The following is a 27,039-nucleotide window of genomic DNA, read 5'->3' as shown; positions in this document are numbered from 1 at the left end:
CAGGGGGGGGGGGGGGAATGCAGAACAGAACGGGGAAAAATGATGAGGGCAGCAGGTATTAATGGCAAAGGCAGGCAGGCAAGGCATGACAAGGCTGCTGTAGCAAACACAGCCGGCAGATGAACTGGCGGCACAGGCCTTGCAGCAAAAACAGCCGGCATTGGAGCTGACCGGCACAGGCCTTGAAGCAAAAACAGCCAGATGATGAAGCTGGCCAGCCTTTGCCTTTCAGTGGAGGGAATGCGGTGGTGCTGGCCACTCAGAAGGTGGGCTCGGACCTACCTACCTGTCTCCCTCCCACCTATCGCCTTTGCCTGTCACTGTCCATACCCACTCCCTTAATTTGTAAAAAAAACAATTTAGCCCCAACTTATTTTTTTGTTTATATTTTTATTTTTTACTTCCCCTCTATAATTTGTCCCCTAACCCCCTTTACTGTCCTTGTTCGGCTAACCTATCGTCTTCCTAGCCTACTCCCAACCCCTACATTCCCTTCCCAGAGGGGAATAAGGGAGAGCTAGCGTCATGTGTCGAGGCCCAATCTAATCCTCAGGATGGCCTCCTTGGAATTCAGTGATCTTTACCCAAAGTGGGTCCAGTGGCCCACTACGAGAGCGAAGGGATGGATGGTGCGGAGGGGTACATTTCCTATCTACCCTAACCATTAACCTTTAAACGACCCTGGGGCTTTCAACAAGCGCCTCTCGCTTAATCTACTGATTCTATCAACCCAGATTCCTGTCACCTGTGTTGGTGTCCTCTCAAATTTCAGGCCTCGCCCCCCAATTTTTCCGCCCGTGCCCTCACATGGTTTCGTGGCTGGGACGCGTGGCTCCCTTGGCAGGCACAACCCTCTGCCGATTCTCCGACGATGGCACCCCCAGGCAATCCACTGCCTCCGAGCCTACCAGCTCCCTAAACACCGGGGAGTGCCCTCTATAACGACTCCCCTGAAACGCTCACGTGGCAGGCTGGCTTCCCTGGCCCCTTTCTGTGGGTCACCCATGCCCACAACACTGCCCACACGGCTAATGGCGCCCCGGGCCCCCGCATCATGCGGGCGCACCCGTGCCCACTACACTATCCCGGCCCCCCATGGGCCCTTGGCCGACCGCGGCTGACGTGCCTGGGGTACCCACTCAGCGATACTCACCTTTCGCAGCCACGCTCCCAGCCCTTCAACAGGGCTCCTGCACCCCTCCAAACAGGTATCGAGCCTTCACTCACACCGACAGCAAAACGACTTCCATTTTTGTCAATTTGACTGACCCCGGGGTCCCTTGGGCAGGAATCACTCCTCCCCCCAATCACTCATTGCACCATGCATTCCACAATCACTCCATGCATACAGACCCGCTGGCCTCTCTCACTCATCATGTACTCACCTCACAACTCTTCAACACACACATCGCTGATCTCTGCCATCCTGCTGACTAAATCCCCGAACTAACTCATGCTCCCACGTCGTCCCTTAAACCACAGCACGTCCCTTTTAACCGACGTAGCTAAGCTGCGTCCCCTCTACACACTCACAGTCTGTCACTGTCTCCAAATCTTATTTCCCATCTCCCTCCTAAATCTGACTACAATCCCTCTACCAAATCCATTCCACGGACTCCATGAGGACTTACCCCTGCCCCATGAAGTCGGTCCAACTATGCTAACCTTTCCCCCTAACTAGTGCCATCCTGTGCCCGGGCAAGGGGGTCTTCCACCCCATGCCCGGGAATCCTGTTCACCCGAAAGCGAGGCTTGCTTTTGTCTTTTTTGTTATTATTTTTTTATTTTGTAGCACCAGCGCGGCAACTCGCAACCTTGCGCACCTTGCCTGTGACGTCATGGCAGCTGTTCGCGTCCCTCCTCCCTCTTGGACGGTACTGTGGGGGAAAAATTTATATTAATGTATTTTAAATTGTAACAAATGGAGTTTCAGAAATGTAACTTTTATGCTGCAAATTGAATTGGCTGTCATTTCTGGCCAAAAGACTTTTGCCCTAAATGATAAGAAATGTGTTGTTCTGGAGCAGAGTGACCGAGCTGATAAATGAACCTTTGCTTAGAAAATGTACGAAGTGACTTTTTTGTCTAAAGGACACGTCTACAGTCTGGGTGAATATCCCCCAACCTCTCTCTCATGGAAGTATAAAATGTTTTGAAAGACACATTTTCTGAGTACGAGCACATGAGGAAGTATAGTTTCTCAGTGGCTCGTACTCCTTGGAACTGACCAAGTACCAAGTTAGAATAAAACTCTCTGATGTAATGTAGAAGTGAATTGAATCGGGTTGGTCTAACTGTTAACTAAAATAAGAATAAATGAAATAGAACCAAATAATATTGCAATCAAATGGGGATTCTTAAGTTCATTGTACAAGGGTGAGAAGTGTATGGTGTATAATTAGGAAATAAATTGTTTCACAAGGAAGGACTTGTGTGGACATCAGTTTTATCAGTGTTGATAGGGTTTTTTTGTAGGGTTTTATAATCAAATCGGACAAACGTTAAACTCTGTCTGAAGTCAAATAGGATTCCACAATCGACCAGTTAGAATCCTTCAGGAGGACAACGATCACAACAAGGTGGGTTTAAAAAATCCACATCAGTACCATCCGGCAGGGATTCACCCTCCTGCCGGATTCCAACCATAGACGCAGCCATGACGTCACCCTGCGCATTAAAAGCAAACCTCGCGTTTCGAGGGGTTCCCCATGCGAACACATCTGCTCTGCCCGTTGGAGCTTAACACAAGCTCGCGTGGAGAACCCGTCTGGTCCAAATCCGTATCCTGCCTAACCTTTGTCCGTCCGTGGGATCGGCAAATCCACTGCGTGCGTTTCCGAACCGGGCTTCACCTGCGCAGCCGCGCACGTAGCGGTCTCGTGCGTTGCACGGCCCGAACCTCGCGCTCGCTGCTGGGCGAACCCGGCGCGGTCCCCGAAACAGCTACGGCCGCGACCCGGCCCCTGTCTCTCTGTCACCGTCTCCGTCGCCATTCCCTCCACGCGCTCAAACTTCCGCGTGTCACGAGACTAACACAACTCACCATTGCACTCACTCTTGGAGATGCGGCTGCGTGCTCCCACATGCCCACCGTCATCTCCCTCACATACCGCGACCTCACACATGCTGTCCTTCTCACACACCGTGTGCTGGGAGGCACGTATTTCGGCACACTTGTGACCACACCACTCACACACGGGGGTGCACTCACACCTTGCACCACACACACCGGGACAACCACACTGGGGATTCGTGTCCCCACAAGGGTTCCCGAGGCCTCTATACACCCCAAGCTCTCCGTGCACCCATCCACAGCACTCATCCCCTCGAACTCGCTTGACACGACCGAACTCACCTGGTCGTGACTCGCTTCAAGGGAGCACAGCGTCTCCCTCCGTTCCCGAAGGAGGCCATCCAGCTGCTTGCACCGGGTCACGAGACAGTCCGCCAGCTCCCCCTCATGGTCCTCCACTACTTCAATGTGTGTGTGCTTGTCACGAACCCCGTCCAATTCACTCTATCTCCCGTGTCTCTGCCAACTCAGTCACCTCTTCACCCATTACCTCCCTTGTCTCCACTATTTTTATTTCCTTTATTATCTCTGTCGTCACCTCTACCTCCTTTGTCACCCACTCGAGTCTCGCCCAATGCATCTCCCAAATTAATTTGTCCTCCCCCGCCTCCATTGCGGGCCTGGCAGCCATTGCACTGCCTTTCAGCTCGTTCGCTCCCACACGTAGCGCCGCCATTTTGAGCTCCACTGCCCACGTTTCGCTCCCCGCAATTGCCATTATGCCTGCCTGCAGGCCTATGCCCATGCTCTGCATCTCTTCCCACTGCATTTGCACATTATTGTCCATTTTGTTTTTTATGTCATCCATTTTGTTGTTTATGTTCGCATTCATTGCCTTTGTGTTTGCATCCATTTTGTTTTGTATATTCGCATTCATTTGTTGCGCATTCGTATTCATCTTTGCTAGCATGGCGAATAGCTGGGGCATGTCGAGTGCACTCGGCTGAGCCGATTCAGCGAGGATCGGGGGGTTTTGGTGGAGAGGTGGAAGGAGGTGTCATACGCCGCGGCCGCCGCTGCGCCCATTTCGGGCTCTGGGTTCAGTTGGGGGGGAAACTGTTCCTGCACAATAAACATTTCCTGCTCGGGCTTTCATCCTGGGCCATGGATTCTATTAATTCTAACTCCATTTCTAATACCCCCGGCACCCGCTCGCCTTGAGACTCCATCTTATTTCTCGTAAGAGATTAATTTGGCCTGCTCATAATTTGGAGGGAATCGGGGGTCGCTCCACTCACCCCTGAACCGATTCCCGTAAATTTAGCTTGGAGGCGGGGTGGATTTGAATCCCACTCCCTGACACCAGTGTTGTGAATTCGCGCCCGCCGGCTTGCGATCGGCCACGTAACTCGAATCGCGGCACGTCGCCCAGGGGACGGACAATTCAGTCGTGACCCTCTCGTAACAACGCCGGGAGCTAGTCACGGGTGGGTCTATCGACCTCACCACAATCGTGCCAATCAGCCACCCGCGTAGGATAGGGTTGTTCGCCAAACTCGACCTACCTAAGTACCTGCACGGGTAGTTAACCGGGCGATCGTACCTCGCCGCTGGCCGGCCTAGGACACGAACTGCTTAAGCGGTTCATTCCGTACTCCAGAGATAACCAAGCGGAGTTATCGTCGACCTCGACGGTTCAGATTAGTTACCGGGAACTTACACCCACTACCAATCTCTTACGCGATGCAGGATGGAGAGTCAATAAAAAGAAGAGACGAAGCAGAGCGGGAACAGTTCAACCAGCAAGCATTTTATTTACACACGCAGACACACAGACGCACGTATTTACAGCAAAAGAATAATGCAACAAAAGCAAATGCAGAGTTAAACCCGAATAAGACTGACACACGGCAACACTTACGCAGTTCTACTTTACGGACGGCGCCACCACAAGCATTTACACAAAAAGCAAAAGAAAAAGAAAAGAAGTCGCGACTTCCCTTTTCTTGGCTGGTGAGTCCCTCTCCCACGACCGTCAGCGTGGTCGCGCCTGCCCCCGACCTCTCTCGCGGCCGGCGAACCCTCTCCGGCACTCCTCGTCCGGACGCGCAGGTCCACCTCACAACCGGCGCGGCCGCGTCTCCCGTCCGTGCCTTCGTTGACAGGCCGCTCGCCAAGCCGAGAGCGCAGGACCTCTTCTCCCGACAAGACAAGCAGCGCCAAGAAGAAGACGACGTCCAGCCCAGATGCGCAAACAACCCGAAGAACACAGGAACTCTCGAAGACAAGGAGACAGGAAGCCTCGAAAAAACCTCACTCACTCAAGGTCCGTGTTGTCCGCCTTTTGTAGCGTGGGGCTCCGCCCTTCGCTCCGCCCCGTTTTCGGCCCCGCCTCCCTTCGAGCTTCTTGGAGAAGCCTCTCGAAGAGTGGTGTGCCCTCTCGCTCTCCCTCCACCCCGCCCCGTGCGGGGGCCGGGGGAGTCAGTTTTCGGCTCAGGGCCAAAGAATTATTCCCCCAAAAAGAGGCCCCCACCTTTTCTCACATTTGACCCCCGGCTCGGATCGTACTTCCACCACACCGGGCGCGGAAAATATAGACGGGAGAAACAGGCGGGAAAAACCCCTGAGCATCGTTGGTGGTTTTTGTTCTTCCGCAGAGCTTGTAACCGCACGGGGCCTATTGAATGGCGAGTGGCGAAGATGTGGTAGCGTAGATGGTGGAAGGGTGTGGTTGTAGTGTAGTTGGCGCTGTGGTGGGGATGGCGTGGTTGTTGAGATGCTGTTTGTTTGAAATAAAAGATAGAACAGAAAAATGCCTAACTCAAAGCGTCGCAGCCCAGATGGATCACATATATTCCCTCTATACAACGGGTGTGGGCTAACTACACATGGACCTATCGAGATATCTCACCTGAGGACTCTTTATGGTGTCATGTGAATTTCCACAACCGTAACAATATATATATATATATATATATATATATATATATATATATATATATATATATATATATATATATATATATATATATATATATATATATATATATATATTGTTGTGGTTACCAAATTCGCAAACCACCATTCAGGTCCCTTAGGTGAGGTATCTCGGTAAGTGCATGTGTAGTTAGGCCCAAACCCGTTGTCTAGTGGGAATACATGTCATATATGCGTGCTGCGACTCTTCAGGATAGCCGTTTTTCTTTAACTATCTTTATTTTGGACCAACCGCCATGATTACCACCACAACCACAACATCAACCACCAACCACAATGCCGCTTCACCACAACCGCCACGACCTTCACGTCACACCTCGCAACCGTAGCATCGCCACCGTTCTTGCCCCGCTGTGGGTACCGGTGTTGGACTCGTGCAGGGCGCGCGTCGAACAGCGTGTACAAAATCACGGATTTTGTGCTTCAAAAACGGATCAAAAACGACACACGCCCACTTTTTGCCGTCCAATCGGTGAGCGAGGGACGATTTGGCCCCGCCTCCAGGACGATCGATATATGCAAATTTGTGGATCAAAAAGCCTTCACGCCCACTTTTTCTCGGGCCAATGGGGAGCGAGGTGAAAGGTCAAAGGGAGGGGGTCAAAGGCGAAGCTACGGGGGGATAAAAGGACCGTGTTCGTCAGTCAGGAGAGTCGGTCGGAGAGTCAAGAAGAGGAGGAGTCGGAGAGTCGAGAGGCGGAGAGTAGGAGAGTCCAGAGGTGGAGGGTAGGAGAGTCCAAAGAGCAGAGTCAGAGAGTCGGTCGGAGAGTCAAGAAGAGTCGGTCGGAGAGTCAAGAAGAGGAGAGTCGGAGAGTCCAGAGGCGGAGAGTAGGAGAGTCGGAAGCAGAGGGTCAAGACTTCGCGGGCGGTGGAGCTGCTCGTCGTGTGCGTTGGAGTCGGAACGGAGGGGACGAGCTGTGGAAAGGCGGCGACACCAGACGAGGGGTGCTCGCGTCGTGCAGGGAGCTGCACCCGAGGGAGGCCGACAGCGCGACCTGGCCGAGGTGGAGACGCACACCAGGGATAATAAAGATCCTCTATACCCCGAGCATCAGCAACCCCCTCCTGTTTCCCCCCGCGCTGAGATAGTGCGACCAAGGGGGCCCCTTTCCCACCCCCTGCCAGACACTGCCCGCGAGGCCCGCGGGGTTGGGGCGCCATCGCCGCTCCGCGTCTCATCACCAGACGGGTAGGCGCGACCCGGTCTCGGCCTCAGGCCCGCCTCATTCTTGGGGGTATTCTTTTCCTTGGTTTTGGGTATGTGTTGTCGGCGCCGTCTGTGAGGTAGAATTGTATAAGTGTTGCCGTGTGCTCGGTAGTCGGTATTAGCTCTGCATTGTGTTTTCGCTTTTATATTTGCTTTTTGTGTAAATGGAATTGTGTTTTTTCTGTGTGCATTTGGTGGAATTGTATATGTGTGCTTCCCGTGTGCCGCGAATAAATGTGCTTTGTGTTGAACTGTTTCCCGCTTCGCTTCGTCATTTCTCCCATTGAATCCCCATCTTGCTTCACGTAAAGGGTTGGTAGTGGGCTGAATACGCCCGATAATTAATCGAACCGTCGAGGTCGACGATAACACCGCTCGGTTATTCTGATAGTACGGAACGGGTCGCTTAAGTGGCCCGTGTCCGAAGTCGACCTGCGGCGAGGTGCGATCGCCCGGTCTACCCTCCGCGTGGGTACTTAGGTAGGTCGAATTCGGCGAGCAACCCTATCCCACGCGGGGGCTGATTGGCTCGATCGCGGTGAGACCGAAAGGTCCACCCGTGACTGGTTCCCGGCGTTAGTCCGAGAGGGTCACGACTGGATTGTCCGTCCGGTGGGCGACGTGCCGCGATTCGAGTTACGTGGCCGTCAGCACGCCGGTGGGCGCGAATACCGCAACACTGGTGTCAGGAGTGGGATACAAATTCATCGCCCTCCTCGCGGCACTGGTATCGGAGAACAGGAAAACGGGCTCTCCTGTCTCCGGCTAAATTCACGGGAATCGGTCCAGGGGTGAGAGAAGCGACCCCCGATTCCCTCCAAATTACGAGCGAGTTAAATTAACCCTTCACGAGAAGCAAGATGGCGTCTCAAGGCGAGCGGGAGCCGGGGGTATTAGAAATGTATATGTGTAATAATGTAGAGTCCATGGTCCAGGATGGAATCCCCGTGCAGGAAATGTTGATTGTGCAGGAACACGGACTCGCCCAACTGAACCCAGGGCCCGAGGTGGGTGCGGCAGCGGCCGCGGTGTATGACACCTCCCCCCCCCTCTCCACCAAGACCCTTCCCCAACCCCTGCCGAAACGGCTCACTTGAGTGCATCCGACGTGGCCCAGCTATGCGCCATGCTGGCGGCAATGACAAATGAAATAAAAAACGAAATGAAAGGCATGAACGAAAAGATGGATGCGAATACACAACAAATAAACGAAAAGATGGATACAAATACAAACGAAATGAAAGGCATGAACGAAAAGATGGATACAAATACAAACGAAATGAAAGGCATGAACGAAAAGATGGATACAAATACAAATGAAATGAAAAACGAAATGAACAAGCAAATAAACGGAATGGGAACAAACATGAAGGAGGAAATGAAAAAGTTCCGGGGTGAGACGCAGAACATGGGCCGATGCCTGCAGGCGGGCATGAAGGCCGTGACAAAGGAAATAATAGTTGAGACAAGGGAGGTAAAGGGTGAAGAGTTGGCAGCGACACGGGAGATAGAAAAAATAGAGGAAAGACTACACGAGGAAGACGGGGTAAGTGACGCACACACACACACAGAGGTAGTGGAGGATAATGGGGGTGAGCTGGCGGACTGGGTAGAGACCCAGTGCGAGCACCTGGATGGCCTCCTCCAGGAACGAGGGGAGGGAGTATGCCCCCTTGAGGCGAGTCACGACCAGGTGAGTTCGGTCGTGCTTTGCGAGGTTGAGGGGAGGAGTGCTGTGGACAGGTGCACGGAGAGCTTGGGGGGTATAGAGGCCCCGGAGACCCTTGTGGGGACACGAATCCCCAGTGTGGTTGTCCCTGTGTGTGTGGTGCAAGGCGTGAGTGCGTCTCCGTGTGTGGAAGCGACCCCGTGTGTGAGTGGTGTGGTGGCAATGGTGCCAGAGTGCGTGCTTCCCAGCACGCCGTGTGTGGATGAGGGACCGTGTGTGAGTGTCGCCGTGTGTGTGAATGAGGCACCGCGGGTGAGTGCCCTCGCGTGTGTGAGTGAGGCACGGTGTATGGATGAGACACCGCGGTTGAGTGCCCCCGCGTGTGTGGATGAGGCACCGTGTATGAGTGTCGCCGTGTGTGTGAGTGAGGCACCGCGGGTGTGTGCCCCCGCGTGTGTGAGTGAGGCACGGTGTGTGGATGAGGCACAGCGGTTGAGTGCCCCCGCGTGTGTGAGTGAGGCACGGTGTGTGGATGAGGCACCGCGGGTGTGTGCCCCCGCGTGTGAGTGAGGCACGGTGTGTGGATGAGGCACAGCGGTTGAGTGCCCCCGCGTGTATGAGTGAGGCACGGTGTGTGGATGAGGCACCGCGGGTGAGAGCCCCCGCGTGTGTAGATGAGGCACGGAGTGTGGGTGAGGCACCGCGGGTGAGTGCCCCCGCGTGTGTGGATGAGGCACCGCGGTTGAGTGCCCCCGCGTGTGTGAGCGAGGGACGGTGTGTGGATGAGGAACCGCGGGTGAGTGCCCCCGCGTGTGTGGATGAGGCACGGAGTGCGAGTGAGGCACCGCGGGTGAGTGCCCCGCACGCGTGAGTGAACGGCCGTGTGCAAGGTCGCTGTGTGCAAGGGAGACCGTGTGTGTGAGAGAGCGGTATGAGAGGGAGATGTCGGTTGGCATGCGGGAGCACGCAGCCGCGTCTCCCGGAGTGAATGTGATGGAGTGGACTGTGTGCGTCGTAACACGCAGGTATGCGTGTGTGGAATGGAGACGGAGACGGCGACAGAGGAGAGAAAGCCGAGTAGCGGCTGTAGTTGTTTCGGGGACCGTGCCGGGTTCACCCAGCAGTGAGCACGCGGTCCGTGCTGTGCAACGCACGAGGCCACCACGTGCTCGCTTGCGAGAGTGAAGTCCCGGTCCGGAAACGCACGCGGTGGATTTGCCGATCCCGCGGACGGACAAAGTTTAGGCAGGTAAACGGATTTGGACCGGACGGGTTCTCCACGCGATCGTGTGTGTTAAGCTCCAACGGGCAAAGCACATGTGTTCGCGTGGGGAACCCCTCGAGACGTGGGGCTTGTGTTTTTTTTTATGCGCACGGTGACGCCATGGCTGCACGTGGGGTTGGAATCCGGCAGGAGGGGTATCTCTGCCGGATGGTCCCGTCCAAGGAGGGACGAGGAACACGTGCAGCTGCATGACGTCACGGGCAGTTGCAAAGTGCGCGAGCTCTGAGTTGCCGCGCAGGTGCTGCGCATGGAAAAAAAAAAAGCAAGCCTCACTTTCGGGTGCAAAGGATTCCTGGGCAAGGGGTGAAAGACCCCCTTACCTGGGCACAGGATGGAAACTAGTTAGGGGGAAGGGTTAGCTTAGCTAGACCGACTTCATGGGGCAGGGGTAAGTCCTCATGGAGTCCGTGGAATGGATTAGGTAGAGGGATTGTAGCCAGATTTAGGTTGGGAAATAAAATGATTTATTTGGAGACAGTGACTGACAGTGAGTGTGTAGAGGGGATGTAGTTTAGCGACGTAGTGTTAAAAGGAACGTGCTTTAGTGTAAGGGACGACGTGGGAGCACGAGTTAGTTAGGGGATGTAGTTAGAAGGATGGCAGAGTTCAGCGGTGAGTGTGTTGAAGAGTTGTGGGTTGTGAGGTGAGTACGTGTACATGTTGAGTGAGTGAGGCCAGCGGGTCTGTGTGTATGGAGCGAATGGGGAATGCATGGTGCGATGAGTGATTGGGGGGAGGAGTGACTCCCGCCCAAGGGACCCCGGGGTCAGAGTAAAGTGAGTTAGCTGGGTTAGTCAAATTGAAAAATGGAGGTCGTTTTGCTGTTGGTGGGAAAGTAGGCTCGAGACTCATTTGGAGGGGTGCAGGAGCCCTGTTGACGGGCTTGGGAGCGTGGCTGCGAAAGGTGAGTATCGCTGAGTGGGTACCCCGGGCACCAGGCTAGTCGGCCGCGGTAGGCCATGGGCCCATGGGGGGCCGGGATAGAGTAGTGGGCACGGGTGCGCCTGCTTGGTGCAGGGGCCCGGGGCGCCATTAGCCACGTGGGCAGTGTTGTGGGCACGGGTGACCCTCGGAAAGGGGCCCGGGAGGCCGGCCTGCCACGTGTGCGTTTCAGGGGAGGTGCCATGGGGGGCACTCCCCGGTGTTAGGGAGCTGGTAGGCTCGGAGGCAGTGTAGTGCCCGGGGGTGCCATAGCGGGAGAATCGGCAGAGGGTCGTGCCTGCCAAAGGGAGCCACGTGTCCCAGCCAGGAGACCGTGTGAGGGCACGGAGAGAAAATTGGGGGGTGAGGCCCGAAATTGTGAGGACACCAACACAGGCGACGGGAATCTGGGTTGTTAGAACCAATAGTTTAAGCGAGAGGCGCTTGTTGAAAGCCCCGGGGTAGTTTAACAGTTAAATGGTTAGGGTAGATTAGGAGATGTACCCCTCCGCACCATCCATCCCCTCGCTGTCGTTGTGGGCCGCTGGACCCACTTTGGGTTAGATCGCCGAACTCTGGGGAGGCCATTCTGAGGCTTCGTTGGGCCTCAACACAGGACGTTAGCTCTCCCTTGTTCCCCTCCGGGAAGGGAACGTAGGGGTTGGGAGTAGGCTAGGTGACAGGATAGGTTAGCCGAACAAAGACGATAAAGGGGGTTAGGGGACGATTTATAGTGGGGAAGTAAAAATAAAAACAACAAAAAAATAAGTTGGGGCTAAATTGGGGTTTGACAAATTAAGGGAGTGGGTATGTACAGTGACAGGCAAAGGCGATAGGTGGGAGGGAGACAGGTAGGTAGGTCCGAGCCCGCCTTCCAAGTGGCCAGCACCACCGCACTCCCTCCACCAACCTCCATTGAACGGCAAAGGCTGGCCAACTTCATCGGCTGGCAGTGTTTTGCTTCAAGGCGGAGGCCGGCCAACTTCATCGGCAGCTGTGTGCTGCAAGGCCTGTGCCGGCCAGTTCATCTGCTGGCCGTGTTTTGCGTCAAGGCCTGTGCCGGCCAGTTCATCTGCCGGCTGTGTTTGCCTGCAGCGGCCTTCTTCTGCGGGCTGTGTTGCCTGCGCCTTTGCCATGCCATGCCCACTGCCCATGTTCACCAGCCCCGTTCAATTTTTGCTTTGCCCCCCCCTGTTCATTTCCATGTGCGCCAGGATCAAGGCAACAGTTTGCAAGCTGCGAGAACTGCCCTGTTGGCAGCTACAACACGGGCCTGCAGTGGCGGCCCGTGCACCGTGTTTGCGTCCATCCATTCAGTTCAAACCGTTCATGCATCCATTCGTTGTGCTCATTGCGTGTGCCACTTGAGCTGGCACGGAGACTGCGTTTGTGCAGCCCATGCACCGTTGTGGTTCACTGCGTTCAGTTCAAAAGGGAAGGCCTTGGACTGCGTGTGAGCAGCCAGCCACGTTCCCTGTCACCTGCATTGTTTGAGCCAGAGACTGCATGTGGGCAGCCTGGCTCCCTGCTAACTGCTTTCTTTTTGCAGAGTTCAATGATCCTGGGCCATGGTTTAGTGTAAAATTTGTAAGTTAAGGTTAAGATGTACTGTAAATATGAGTGCGCCCCCGGCATGTCTGTCTAGCGCCGGCAATTTTATTTAAGTCGTCCGTGTGAGTGAGTTTGTTTAGATAGTTACGCAGCCCTCAGGTTATTTATTTTGGGGACACGAATACCATGAATGTCGCACTCAGGGATCCGTAGGTAAAATGTACTAGGGGAAAACTACACATGATGGCACACGAAAATTTGACGACTCGGGACGAGTCTGTAAAAAGGGAAGGGGGTAGTGTTGTGGTTACCAAATTCGCAAACCACCATTCAGGTCCCTTAGGTGAGGTATCTCGGTAACTGCATGTGTAGTTAGGCCCAAACCCGTTGTCTAGTGGGAATACATGTCATATATGCGTGCTGCGACTCTTCAGGATAGCCGTTTTTCTTTAACTATCTTTATTTTGGACCAACCGCCATGATTACCACCACAACCACAACATCAACCACCAACCACAACGCCGCTTCACCACAACCGCCACGACCTTCACGTCACACCTCGCAACCGTAGCATCGCCACCGTTCTTGCCCCGCTGTGGGTACCGGTGTTGGACTCGTGCAGGGCGCGCGTCGAACAGCGTGTACAAAATCACGGATTTTGTGCTTCAAAAACGATCAAAAACGACACACGCCCACTTTTTGCCGTCCAATCGGTGAGCGAGGGACGATTTGGCCCCGCCTCCAGGACAATCGATATATGCAAATTTGTGGATCAAAAAGCCTTCACGCCCACTTTTTCTCGGGCCAATGGGGAGCGAGGTGAAAGGTCAAAGGGAGGGGGTCAAAGGCGAAGCTACGGGGGGATAAAAGGACCGTGTTCGTCAGTCAGGAGAGTCGGTCGGAGAGTCAAGAAGAGGAGGAGTCGGAGAGTCGAGAGGCGGAGAGTAGGAGAGTCCAGAGGTGGAGGGTAGGAGAGTCCAAAGAGCAGAGTCAGAGAGTCGGTCGGAGAGTCAAGAAGAGTCGGTCGGAGAGTCAAGAAGAGGAGAGTCGGAGAGTCCAGAGGCGGAGAGTAGGAGAGTCGGAAGCAGAGGGTCAAGACTTCGCGGGCGGTGGAGCTGCTCGTCGTGTGCGTTGGAGTCGGAACGGAGGGGACGAGCTGTGGAAAGGCGGCGACACCAGACGAGGGGGTGCTCGCGTCGTGCAGGGAGCTGCACCCGAGGGAGGCCGACAGCGCGACCTGGCCGAGGTGGAGACGCACACCAGGGATAATAAAGATCCTCTATACCCCGAGCATCAGCAACCCCCTCCTGTTTCCCCCCGCGCTGAGATAGTGCGACCAAGGGGGCCCCTTTCCCACCCCCTGCCAGACACTGCCCGCGAGGCCCGCGGGGTTGGGGCGCCATCGCCGCTCCGCGTCTCATCACCAGACGGGTAGGCGCGACCCGGTCTCGGCCTCAGGCCCGCCTCATTCTTGGGGGTATTCTTTTCCTTGGTTTTGGGTATGTGTTGTCGGCGCCGTCTGTGAGGTAGAATTGTATAAGTGTTGCCGTGTGCTCGGTAGTCGGTATTAGCTCTGCATTGTGTTTTCGCTTTTATATTTGCTTTTTGTGTAAATGGAATTGTGTTTTTTCTGTGTGCATTTGGTGGAATTGTATATGTGTGCTTCCCGTGTGCCGCGAATAAATGTGCTTTGTGTTGAACTGTTTCCCGCTTCGCTTCGTCATTTCTCCCATTGAATCCCCATCTTGCTTCACGTAAAGGGTTGGTAGTGGGCTGAATACGCCCGATAATTAATCGAACCGTCGAGGTCGACGATAACACCGCTCGGTTATTCTGATAGTACGGAACGGGTCGCTTAAGTGGCCCGTGTCCGAAGTCGACCTGCGGCGAGGTGCGATCGCCCGGTCTACCCTCCGCGTGGGTACTTAGGTAGGTCGACCCGGCGAGCAACCCTATCCCACGCGGGGGCTGATTGGCTCGATCGTGGTGAGACCGAAAGGTCCACCCGTGACTGGTTCCCGGCGTTAGTCCGAGAGGGTCACGACTGGATTGTCCGTCCGGTGGGCGACGTGCCGCGATTCGAGTTACGTGGCCGTCAGCACGCCGGCGGGCGCGAATACCGCAACAATATATATATATATATATATATATATATATATATATATATATATATATATATATATATATATATATATATATATATATATATATATATATATATATATATATATATATATATATATATATATATATATATATCCAATGTTCAAGATAATTTGAGTGAAATATTTGTCAAATTTACTAAGTCAGTGTGAATTATTGATGAATTTTATGACTTGTCTTTACAGAGAAGCAAATGAAACTGGTTTCTTGTTCCAACTGTTCCCAGTTGTTTGACACGGAAGTTTTCAATCAGCACATGACTCGAAGTGTTTGTCATGAAATTGACAAATATCGCAGCGTGTCTAACACACGCAGTTGTAAATGTTGTACAGAGACTCTCAAAGATATCCAAGGAAGTGAGAGACCAAACAAGTGTTCTTTGTGCTGCAAATCTTTTACCCTATTATCATCTTTAAAAATGCATCAAAGAATACACAAAGGAGAGAAACCATTCAAGTGCTCTGTGTGCAGCAAGACCTTTTCTAATATCTCAGGATTGAAAATTCATCGGAGAGTGCACACGGGTGAGAAGCCATTCACATGCCCAGTATGCAACAGGGCGTTTGCTCGTTCTTCATATTTTTATCGACATCAAAGAAGACACACAGGAGAGACTCCTTTCAAATGTTCTGTGTGCAGAAAGGGATTTACTTTTTCATCAAATTTGTCTCAACATAAAAAAATTCACACAGGAGAGAAGCCCCACAAGTGTTTGTCATGCAGCAAGGCATATTCTACTCTGTCATCCTTGCGTCACCATAAAAAGATTCACACAGGAGACCAAGATTAAGAAGATGAGATGAAAATGAGGAGGAAGATAAGGAAGAATAGGATAAAGAATAAGAGGAGGAAGACTATTATGATGATGAGTAGTGTCACCTGGAAGAGGAGCTTGCCAACAAAATAGAGGAGATGAAGGGCACAACCACTTGGAGAAAGACCATCGAATAGGAAACAACAAATGGAGAAAGCCACTCGTTAGGAGAACAAACTGAGCACTCAGAAGATTGACACCAAAATCATCTCCCTTGAAAGAAATCAACACTGTGTTTTGCAGCACCACTGCACATTCGAGAAAACGTAACAGGCAAACAACACTGCAAGAAAAATAGACCAGGCTTCACAACCAAAAAAACTAAGGAACAGACCTGAGAGACAGAAAACGACTCTGAGAAAGAAAAAACGGACAAATAGTTCAATTCAAGAAGGGAAACTGAAGCCCAAATATAAGGAAAAAGATTCCATAAAATTAAAAACAAATATACGTTTGGAGAAAAACCAAGAGTCAATGGGTATTGAAAACATAGGCAAAATAGAAATGATGGGGGAAAAAAAAAATACCACAAAGCCAACAACAGAAGAATAGAAAACCAGAGTTGTTTGAAAATAATCCGGAAAGATTTGACCGAGAACGAGGGAAACGGAAGCAGAATGTACCAATTCCCCCCGGAAAAAAGATGAACTGGAAAAATTCTGCAAATGAGTTCATGTTGATGAAAATAAAACAACGAGGAGTGGGAATGGATCCGAAACTTATAAAACAAAAGGCAATATCTCGAGGAAATGCTCCGAGTGATACCCTTAAATGCATTCGTGGGTCAGATTGACTTGACAGGGTTTTTGTTTTGCTGCAACTTTTTTTAATAAAAACGTTTTTTGCTATGATCTTTCAGATATGCTCCAAATAAATGGTTTTACACATCCCTGTGTGTTTTTTTTTTTAGCCGCGTCTCACATAGCGAACGCTGGCTCTAAGAGAGCTCCGTGTTGTTGTTCTTGTTGTTCTTGTTCTTCTTCTTCTTCTTCTTCTTCTTCTTCTTCTTGTTCTTCTTCTTGTTCTTCTTCTTGTTCTTCTTCTTGTTCTTCTTCTTGTTCTTCTTCTTGTTCTTCTTCTTGTTCTTCTTCTTGTTCTTCTTCTTGTTCTTCTTCTTGTTCTTCTTCTTGTTCTTCTTCTTGTTCTTCTTCTTGTTCTTCTTCTTCTTCTTCTTCTTGTTCTTCTTCTTCTTCTTCTTCTTCTTGTGAAGACAAAACCTTTAGGACTCGGCTCTTTTATATACAGGATCCGGATCTCCTTAAATACTAAACACCTGTACACATCCTCGCATTGACGGTTCCTTTTTGAGAGCGTCTATCATGAACTTTTAAATATATTCGGACATTTGCTTTAAAGTTTCGAAAAGTTCACGTTACTATTTAAAGATTATTCCATTTAATGTGTTGTAATTTTGTAAATACTTGATTTTCTCGTCATGAACAGGAGCCTCCATGACGGGTCTCGCTATTGGCTCCATCAAGGCACGTGACGAAATATCGGAAGTTGTTATTGCCTTTAGGACGTGGCTCTTGGACACATTTGTCCTTGTTTTTGTTGTTTTTTTGTCTTTTAGGATGTGGGGGAAAAAATTGACAAAAAACTACCCCGCGAATGCATTTGTGGGTCAGATTGACCCGAATATTCATTAACCTTTGTTTCGTTGTGACAAAACATTTTTACACATGACCTTTCATATATGTTTAGAATAAAGTGCAATACATATTCCAATGCGTGTTTTTTTTTTATCTTTCAGGATCATGAGAAAATTTATTTTTAAAATGTAATACCCCTGTGATTGCATCTGTGGGTAACATTGACCCGGCAGGGTTTTTGTGATGCCGTAGAAACAACGGTGTTCAAGATCATTGGAGTCTCTCGTGATGAAGCTGAGTCGATGGGCCTATCACTTCACCATCACGGACAGGTCAGTGGTCTCTGTCTTCTTCCACCTCATTTCTGGCCTTGCGCCCTCTGCTCTCTCTCTCTCTCTGTGCTTTGTACCCCTCAGTTATCTGCAGGATGCATGCGGTCCTCTAGCAACCCTCTCCCAGTGAAACTGCCTAATTCCAGAACCACTGCTCATCTCCTCTCATTTGTTCCTCTTTTTTCCTGCCTGTGAACAACCTTCCATACTCTCTTCAATCTCATTCTTCTCTCTAGGTCTTCAAGACAACTGTTCACCACCATCTCAAGTCAACCCCCATCCAAAATCATGATCTTTTTTTTTACACCTGTTAAACCACCCTCAAACCACTCCCAAAATTTTGCTTATGTATCTATATTGTCCACCCTTTGCGTTCTCTCTTACCCCTCATCATTATCTACATCCCTTCTTTGTCTGTCTGTCTACTTTCTCCCTCTGCCCTGCTGTTGATTCCCCCCCCCCTTTCTCTTGCTGTTTCCTTTGTTATGTTGTGTCCTGATTTGTTCTGTGTCTTCCATGAGCCAAGACCATGTAAATAATTAAATAAAAAAAACAAGAAAGCATCTGAAAATGCAAAGCCTGTCCACGTCCATTTTGTACTCAAACTTGACGAGAACAAGTTTTTAATAATTGTGCATTTTATTAATTTGTGTTCTCCACAATCCCATAGGAAAGGTTTGTTGAAGATTTGATGACAAAAGCTCAATCAGTGAAAATCTTATGGCCTGGACAAACTGAATCTCAATGGTAAACAAGGATTTTGATTGAAACATTTATAGCTGGTCTACCATTTCACTGATGATGTCATCCTTAAAATCCTTTATTCCCCATTGGGAGTGGAATGAGATGTGCCAAGTTTCAAATTTTTGAGATCAGTGATTTCAGAGATATAATGCTTTAATTTTTAGTGTTTAATTCAACATGGCTGCCATACCACATGACCTGTCTGTCCATCCATTGGGACCATACTCTGTGCAGAGCGTTGGTGCTGTCTTAGCAGTCTCCTTGGCTATTGGGCACAATACTGTATGGGTCACCACTCTGACACAGACATGACCGATGACATCACAGTTATCATTAAAATATTCTCCATGGTGGGGTGGGGGGGGGTCATTCATATCCTGAACATTTGGTGTCAATCGGACAAGTGGTTGCTGAGAGAAAAAAATATGTTAAAAAATAATAAAGCAAAAAAGGGTTGAACAATAATATAATCATAATACAAATAGGACCGTGTGTCCTGAAGCTCACCTGGATCAGGAGCAACAGTCATTCAAACCCCCTTTACCTCTATTTTGACCATAATTTTTATTTTTTTTAATGCCATGAACAAACTTGGGTACATCAAGGATGTTGAAGGTTGTGGTAAAGTTTCATTGAAATTGTGTGTGGTTTCAGAGAAGAGAGCAAATACCTATTTTGGGGGGCCTTAGACCCTGATTTTAAAATTTATTTATGCTGTGACCAAATTTAGTACATCACTAGCAAAGTACCCACCCATGGGCGGGTACAGTTATCTGTTCAATGGCGTTGGTCCCGTCTCGATCGGATGAAATTGAGAAATTGATGTTATCCGGTGACTGACCCCGTGACCTTTGACCTTGACCTTGATCCCCTTATCTCCGTTCCCAAGGATCACATATGCCAAGTTTCATCTCATTCTATCCAACAGTTTGGCCGTCTATAAAGGACAAACATGAAAAATTGATATTTTAGTCAATTTATGACATCATAACTCAAAAACCGGAAGTCGGAAGTGAATGTCGGCAATCAACTGTCATTTAATTTTGATTATCTGTCGAATGGCGTTGGTCCCGTCTCGATCGGATGAAATTGAGAAATTGAAGTTACCCGGTGACCTTTGACCTTGAACTTGACCCCCATGTCCGTTCTCATGTCCCAAGGATCACTCATGCCAAGTTTCATCTCATTCCATCCAACGGTTCGGCCGCCTATAAAGGACAAACAAACACACATACAAACATATTCTATTTTTTTAGTATAGTACTTGCAAAGTACCCTCCCATGGGCGGGTACAGTTATCTGTTGAATGGCATTGGTCCCGTCTCGATCGGATGAAATTGAGAAATTGACGTTATCCGGTGACCTTGACCCCGTTACCTTTGACCTTGACCTTGATCCCCTTATGTCCGTTCCCAAGGATCACATATGCCAAGTTTCATCTCATTCTATCCAACGGTTTGGCCGTTAAAGGACAACGGTTAAAGGACAAACATGAAAAATTGACGTTTTAGTCAATTTATGACGTCATAACTCGAAAACCGGAAGTCGGAAGTGAATGTCGTCGTCAATCAACTGTGTCATTTAATTTTGAAGAGTACATCATGGGTGATGAAGGTTGTAGTCAAGTTTCATAGAAACCGTATGTGTGGTTTTGGAGAAGAGAGCAAATACCTATTTTTAGCCGCGTCTCGTGTTGCGAATGTGGATCTAAGAGAGGAGAGAGGAGGAGGAGGAGGAGGAGGAGGAGGAGGAGGAGGAGGAGGAGGAGGAGGAGGAGGAGGAGCTTCTTCTTCCTCTTCTTCCTCTTCTTCCTCTTCCTCTTCTTCCTCTTCTTCCTCTTCCTCCTCTTCCTCTTCTTCCTCTTCTTCCTCTTCTTCCTCTTCTTCCTCTTCCTCCTCCTTTCGGACTCAGCTCTTTTATATACAGGATCCGGATCTCCTTAAATACTAAAAACCTGTACACATCCTCGCATTGAGGGTGCCTTTTGAAAGCGTCTATCATCAACTTTTAAATATATTCGGACATTTGCTTTAAAGTTTCGAAAAGTTCACGTTACTATTTAAATATTATTCCATTTAATGTGTTCTAATTTCGTAAATACACTATTTTCTCGTCATGAACGAGGCGCCTCCATGACTGGTCTCGCTATTGGCTCCATCAAGGCACGTGATGAAATATCGGAAGTTGTTGTTGTTGTTATTGTTGTTGTGATAAAATGTGGATGTTTCGACTTTCTGTAATGAATCTTTCATCCAAAACAAGATCCTTCACAATAGTCCTTCGGACAACTTATATTCTTCTTCTGGTGAAGACAAAACCTTTAGGACGTGGCTCTTGGACACATTTGTCCTAGTTTTTTTTTTGGGGGGGGGGTGGTCAACACCCACACACACCCCACCCTACAACCCCTTTTTGAGTGCAGATTTTGATGTGGTCAATAAACCTTCGTTAGGCATCAGATATGAAGCTTGTGGCCAAGTTTCATCAAAATCGTGTTTGGTTCTCGTGATAATGACTGAAGTGTTTTACGGACTCACTGACTGACTCACCTATGGAAACTGCTCGATCAGATAAGCTCACCCGACGAAAGTCCAGGTGAGATAATAATGGAAATTATTTCAACAAAATTATTAATTTGTCTTCTTCATACTGTCAACACAAAGCTTTGTTGAAAATTTGATGACAAAAGTTCAAATGGTAAAAAAAAGTTACAGCCAGGACAGACTGACACACAGAAGTGATTGCAAAACCTCATCTTCCACTGCGTGGGGGACTGACTAAGATACAAAAATGAAAGGACAGCATTGCCAATTAAGGTGTTGTACACTTGGCTTAATACAGTAATGCAAAAAAAAAGTACAATGAATAGTCAAGATAATCTGAAAGCTGAGTAGTGGAGACGGTGTGCCTGTGATAGTCAGAAAAATAATTTGAACCGAGATGTCATATAGAACACGTGAAATTATTTCCAAGCTTCAACTCGAAGACGTTATACTTGCAGAGGAGGAAATGTCTCCTGAATTTACCCCCTGACTGTGGGGGTGAGGGGGGAAAGCGATGTCATAAAGATCTCTGGAATCTAGAGTGCTCCGAGAAGTTACATCTTTTCTACAATGCTCAATGGCTGTATTTGTCCAAAGTAAACTTGTCAAGAGAGAGAGAGAGAGTCTGCATGGGTGATGTAGCTCCACAAACCTTCGACAAGGTTGATAAAAGATTACAACATAATGCGAAAACAAAGAAAACATACTGTCATGCCACGCCGATTAACACGACGATGAACGGATGGACCAAACTGGCTTGAAAGGCACTGCGTTCAACATTACTCTACTTTGTGAGACATATCATAGAGACTCACTAAATTTGGAGGAAACATTATGAGTTCTACCTTGATCGTTCACGATGAGACCAACCAAGGAGATTTACCAAATTTTGGGAAAACACATTTTGAGTTCTTCCTTAATGATTTCAAAACCTACCTTGGAGACTCACTAAATTTGGGGGAGACATCTTATGAGCTGTGCTTCTTCAGAATGAAAAGACCTGAAACTTTGCTCTCAAGGCAGAACTGGAAGAAAAGAAAGAAGAAAAAAAAACGTGTTCAAAAAAATTTATTTTTGCACTTCTAGGCTGGACCACTGCCCTCCCCTCTGGGCTGGTGCACTGCCCTCCGCTCTGGGCCGGAGCACTGCCCTCCCCTCTGGGCCGGAGCATTGCACTCCGCTCTGAGTCGGAGCACTGCCCTCCGCTCTGGGCCGGAGCACTGCCCTCCGCTCTGGGCCGGAGCACTGCCCTCCGCTCTGGGCCGGAGCACTGCACTCCGCTCTGAGCCGGAGCACTGCCTTCCGCTCTGGGCTGGACCACTGCCCTCCACTCTGGGCTGAACCACTGCCCTCCGCTCTGGGCTGGACCACTGCCCTCTCCTCTGGGCTGGATCACTGCCCTCCACTCTGAGCCGGAGCACTGCTCTCCGCTCTGGGCCGGAGCACTCCCCTCCGCTCTGGGCTGGAGCACTAGCTCTCCCCTCTGGGCTGGAGGACTGCTCTCACCTCTGGGCTGGAGGACTGGCTCTCCTCTGGATTGGAGGACTGCCCTTCCCTGTGGGCTGAAGGACTGCCCTCCTCTCTGAGCTGGAGGACTGCCCTCCTCTCTGAGCTGGAGGACTGCCCTCCTCTCTGAGCTGGAGGACTGCCCTCTCTGAGCTGGAGGACTGCTCTCTTCTCTGGGTTGGAGGACTGTCCTCCCCTCTGGGTTGAAGGACTGCCCTCCCCTCTGGGTTGGAGGACTGCTCTCTTCTCTGGGTTGGAGGACTGCTCTCCCCTCTGGGTTGGAGGACTGCTCTCCCCTCTGGGTTGGAGGACTGCCCTCCCCTCTGGGTTGAAGGACTGCTCTCTTTTCTGGACTGGAGGGACTGCCCTCCCCTCTGGGCTGGAGAACTGACTCTCCTCTGGATTGGAGGACTGCTCTCCCCTCTGGGTTGGAGGACTGCTCTCCTCTCTGCATTGGAGGACTGCTCTCTTTTCTGGACTGGAGGACTGCTCTCTTTTCTGGACTGGAGGACTGCCCTCCCCTCTGGGCTGGAGAACTGACTCTCCTCTGGATTGGAGGACTGCTCTCCTCTCTGGGTTGGAGGACTGCTCTCCTCTCTGGAGTGGAGGACTGCTCTCCTCTCTGCATTGGAGGACTGCTCTCTTTTCTGGACTGGAGGACTGCCCTCCCCTCTGGGCTGGAGAACTGACTCTCCTCTGGATTGGAGGACTGCTCTCCCCTCTCGGCTGGCCGCTGTCCTGCTCACATTTTGATCAGCTTGACGCCGTGGACATCCGCCCCCATGACACTCATGAAGACAGGCTTACAAACGAACAGTAACACGGAGTCTCATGATGATGGAAGCCCATGTGTTTGTATCAACAAACGGGGCACAGAAGGTTGAAATTCTTCCTCCTCTTCTTTCCAATTCATTACAAGGATGTGGGGTAGCATCCTTGCTGATGGTGCGGCCGTGCCGCGAATGCAGTGCCCTCTGTCGGTTGAAATCTATTTGTTGAGAATGCCGGCGATAACTCGCCTGCTCTTCACGCATACACAGAACCCGGAATGACGTTAAAGAATCTTTGATTTGTGGCGAATCCGTGACTTGGAATTGTGTCGTGTGGAGTTAAAGGAGTTTCAGAGATTGTGGAGCACACAGGGTCTTCATCCGGACATTGTTGTTTGACTCGCTCTCTTGAACTGTCTGGGACTCTACTGCACTGTACTGTACTCTCCTTGTACTGTACTGTACTCTACACTGTACTCTTCTCTGGTTTACTGTGTGCGATGAACCGAGATCTCTCCGGTGAGGAACACGAGGTGAACCCTCTGGGATCCACGAGAATCTCCGATGGAATGAACGGGGTGGGTCCGGGAGGATCTCCCATGGATACGGAGTTTGGACCCGGTACGTGCCGTTCTTGTTCCCGTGCGGGGTCCGTGCTGTGCACTATGTAAGTAAATAAGGAGAATTGGGTTTTGGAGGTGATGGCGTGAGGATTGGGGTTAGGGTTACTTGGTACTGGGGTGTGAAGGTAATGGGGATGTGGAGGTTCGAAAATTGGGGATGGGATTGAAGGGGTAGGGAGTAGGAGTGGGGATGGGGGACAGAACAGAGGCATCACCCCCACGTCCTCTTCTGTGTGACACGCTCCAAGATTGTCAAAGTATCGAGACTTTCCTGAATCTGATTACTCCCCCTCCCCTTCCCTCCCCCTGCACTTCCCTCCCCCTCCCCTTCCCTTACCCTCCCCCTCCCATCCCCTCCCCCCTGCCCCCCACCTCTCTGATATCTCCCTCATCTCCAACCTTTGTATCATGTGAGGATTTAGAAAGCTGACCCTTGACCCCACAATCCAAATCGTTGATGTAAATTATTATATATTAATGGTCCGAGTATGCCTGGTGTTGGCTTAATGGTTAAGGCAGTGGGCTTGGGATCCTAGGGTCCTGAGTTCAAATCCCGCTCAGCTGTTGAATTAACACCAGGTGGGGTTGACTCTGCCTGTCATCCTTCCGAGGTCGGCAAAATGAGTGCCAGCATGCTGGTATACTGTGTCGGAGTGGCGACCCGTCCAGGATTGTTCCCAATAGCCAAGGAGACTGCTTCGGCGGCACCAACGCTCTGCACAGAGTATGGTCCTAATGGATGGATGGAATGGTCCGAGTACTGATCCCTGAGGTACCCTAGTAGTTACATCCTTCTATCCCAACATCCTCCCACCCACACCACTCTGTGCTTCCTATCACTAATCCAGTTTCCAACCCAGTTAGCTACCTGACCAGCCACTCCACAAACACTCACCTGAGCTAACAACCTCCGATGTGCTACAATATCATGTACCTTCTGAAAGTCCAGGTGTACGTCCACTACACTTCCCTCATTCACCCAATCAGAAACTGCTTCATTGAACTCTAATACATTTTATTGAACACGACCTCCCTTCAGTATATCTGTGCTGACTCTTTAATTAGTTTATATTTGTCTAAATGGACTAGCAGGCTGGTGTAGAGGTACACTCACACACTCCTAGAAGTAGTCTTTCCTGAGTTTGAATCCCGACCGAGCTATAAACTGTCATCCTGGTGTTTCACAGACAGGGTGATTCATCAATGTGTCTGCGAGTCCTCGGATGGACGTTAAACTGGGCATCCCATCTTACCGGCATTAGTTGGTTTTTATCTCACAGTGTCCTCTGCTAAGCGAAGGTGAACTATCGCCGGCACCATGAACATATAACAAATTCCTGTACTAACTTCCCTGAATTGGAGTAGAAACCCAATCAGGACTGTAGCCCAGTAACTACTTCGGTAGCACCAAGGCTCTATATAGGGCATGGTTTCTCATGATGATGATGGTGATGTCTCTAAATTCTTCCCCATCCGATGCATAATTAATAATATCTCCAACACCTTCCCCACAACTGAAGTTAAACACTGGTCTTATCTGGAGTTCTCCAAATTTGATTTGAGTGGAGCATAGGGTCTTATCTGGACCCTTCTTAAATTTGAGAGTTTATAGAACACATGACCCCATGCTGTCTTGAGAAACAAGGACGTGGGCAGAATCGACGAGTGGCAAACTTGATTGTTATAATTACTACTAAATGAAGCCTGCTGTTGGCTTAATGATCAAGGCGGCTAGCTTAAGATCTTCAGGTCTTTCGGTCAAGCCCCTGTCTCTGCCATTGTATTAAGACGAGTTGGTTCGACCCGGCCTTTCATCCTTCCGAGGTCGGCAAAATGAGGGCCGGCTTACTGGTAACGGGGGGGGGGGGGGGGGCTTTGCATTAGCGGCACAGCCGCGCCCTCAGAAAAATGATGCAGCCACAGGCTGCATACTGTATGGATAAATCAACTGTTAAACAGAGGTTTTGAAAGCGTCACGCTGTTTGTGTTAGACAGTATCAAATATATAATTCAATTGAAATAAAATGAAGATTTTAAAGGTCGTCAAAAATAAAATTCCGGAGGTTCACAACCGTTGATGCGGCATCTTTTACACCACCTGATTCAACACATCACGTGAGTTCTTCGTGCCTGTTGTTTGTGTCCTTTGTGACGTCCTTAAAAACAGTAAGTTTCCTGTTTGGAATGATTTTCAGACAGACACTTCCTGAACAAATGAAGTCGACCGTGGTTCCAAAACGCTATAAATCAAATCCATTTCTATTGTTTTGAGAAAAATGACAATTTCTGCTGTGGAAAATAGGGAAGAATAAAACGATTTTTTTTTTCTTTCAGTTCTCATATTTATTGTGCAACTAAGAAATGATTTTCAAATCTTAAAACAAAATCCCGAACTTTAATACCTTTGAAAAAAGTCGATCAATTACAATTAAAAAATTCCCCCAAAACGCCGTATATCCACCGTCTGATTTTTCTCAAAATGCTATAAATCCAAACATTCATTTCATGGTGATGAGACAAGTGTAATTCTCAATGAAACGACCAATGTTTTATTGTCAAATGCAATGAAGGTCACCTCTCATGAAGAGAAAACCTCTAAAGTGACTACCTCTTTAATTGGACCATCATTTTATGTCCAATAAACTTAATCAAAGGTCTGACCTTTCTGCGTGAACTTTGCGTCACCAAAGCCACAGCAGAACCTCGCACATCAAGATCACCTTTGTAAAGAGAACAATACTTTCCTGTCCTTCCTTTGATGTCCATTTTCCAGACGTTTCCACAGCCGTTTTGGTTTTGGAATCGTCGTTAAATGAAGCAGGGCCTGATCCCGACCGACTTTGTCAGGCACTTCATGAAACCAACCTGCTTCATGGCAAGATCTCTCTCCGTCAGGAAATCGGCATGGCGTCGACGAGAGTTCAAACGAGCCTTGTTGGTTACACGTAACTTTGGGAACCTTCCAACCGCAAGAATGGTGAATCTTCATCACTTTTTCCTGTTCATCATCGTCCTTTGACTTTCTCCGTTTCTTACCAATGGTGGACAGTAAAACTGCCTCCTCAGTACCATCGAAATCGTTCATGTTTCGACGAAGGATGCTCCGATACGCGTGCTTTCTGGCTAAACCATTGGCAGTACCGTGTCGGAAAAATGGCCGGTGCTGATCGGCTGTAGGGATGTATGTCGCTTTGTGAAAAACCCGGCATGGTGTCGATGCCGTTTTGGAACGAAAAGGTGGAATTGTCGTGCACAATAATGGCGTCTATTTCGATTTGGCAAAAAAACTGGAGACATGACGACTGTTAG

The 27,039-nt window shown here is 49.7% G+C and overlaps 2 protein-coding genes across 2 annotated transcripts in view; both read left to right on the top strand.

Annotated features, from left to right (window-relative positions):
• Nucleotides 1-16,501, top strand: part of LOC147009211 (uncharacterized) — a 37,844-nt gene extending 21,343 nt beyond the window's left edge. The window contains exon 5 of the mRNA XM_085862998.1: nucleotides 14,992-16,501. Within this exon, the coding sequence (XP_085719124.1) occupies nucleotides 14,992-15,596 (605 nt within the window). The 3' untranslated portion in view covers nucleotides 15,597-16,501. The remainder of the gene's footprint in view (nucleotides 1-14,991) is intronic.
• Nucleotides 16,502-23,480: 6,979 nt separating this feature from the next.
• LOC147009208 (uncharacterized) overlaps nucleotides 23,481-27,039 on the top strand; it is a 153,228-nt gene continuing 149,669 nt past the window's right edge. Inside the window, exon 1 of the mRNA XM_085862997.1 lies at nucleotides 23,481-23,728. Coding sequence (XP_085719123.1) covers nucleotides 23,608-23,728 — 121 coding nt within the window. The 5' untranslated portion in view covers nucleotides 23,481-23,607. The remainder of the gene's footprint in view (nucleotides 23,729-27,039) is intronic.

Source organism: Eptatretus burgeri, chromosome 17 (assembly GCF_056783735.1).
Source record: "Eptatretus burgeri isolate ZD-2024b chromosome 17, Ebu_testis_v1, whole genome shotgun sequence".
NCBI lineage: Eukaryota > Metazoa > Chordata > Myxini > Myxiniformes > Myxinidae > Eptatretus > Eptatretus burgeri.
The sequence above is the reverse complement of the archived record's forward strand: the minus strand, read 5'-3'. Positions and strand labels throughout refer to the sequence as shown.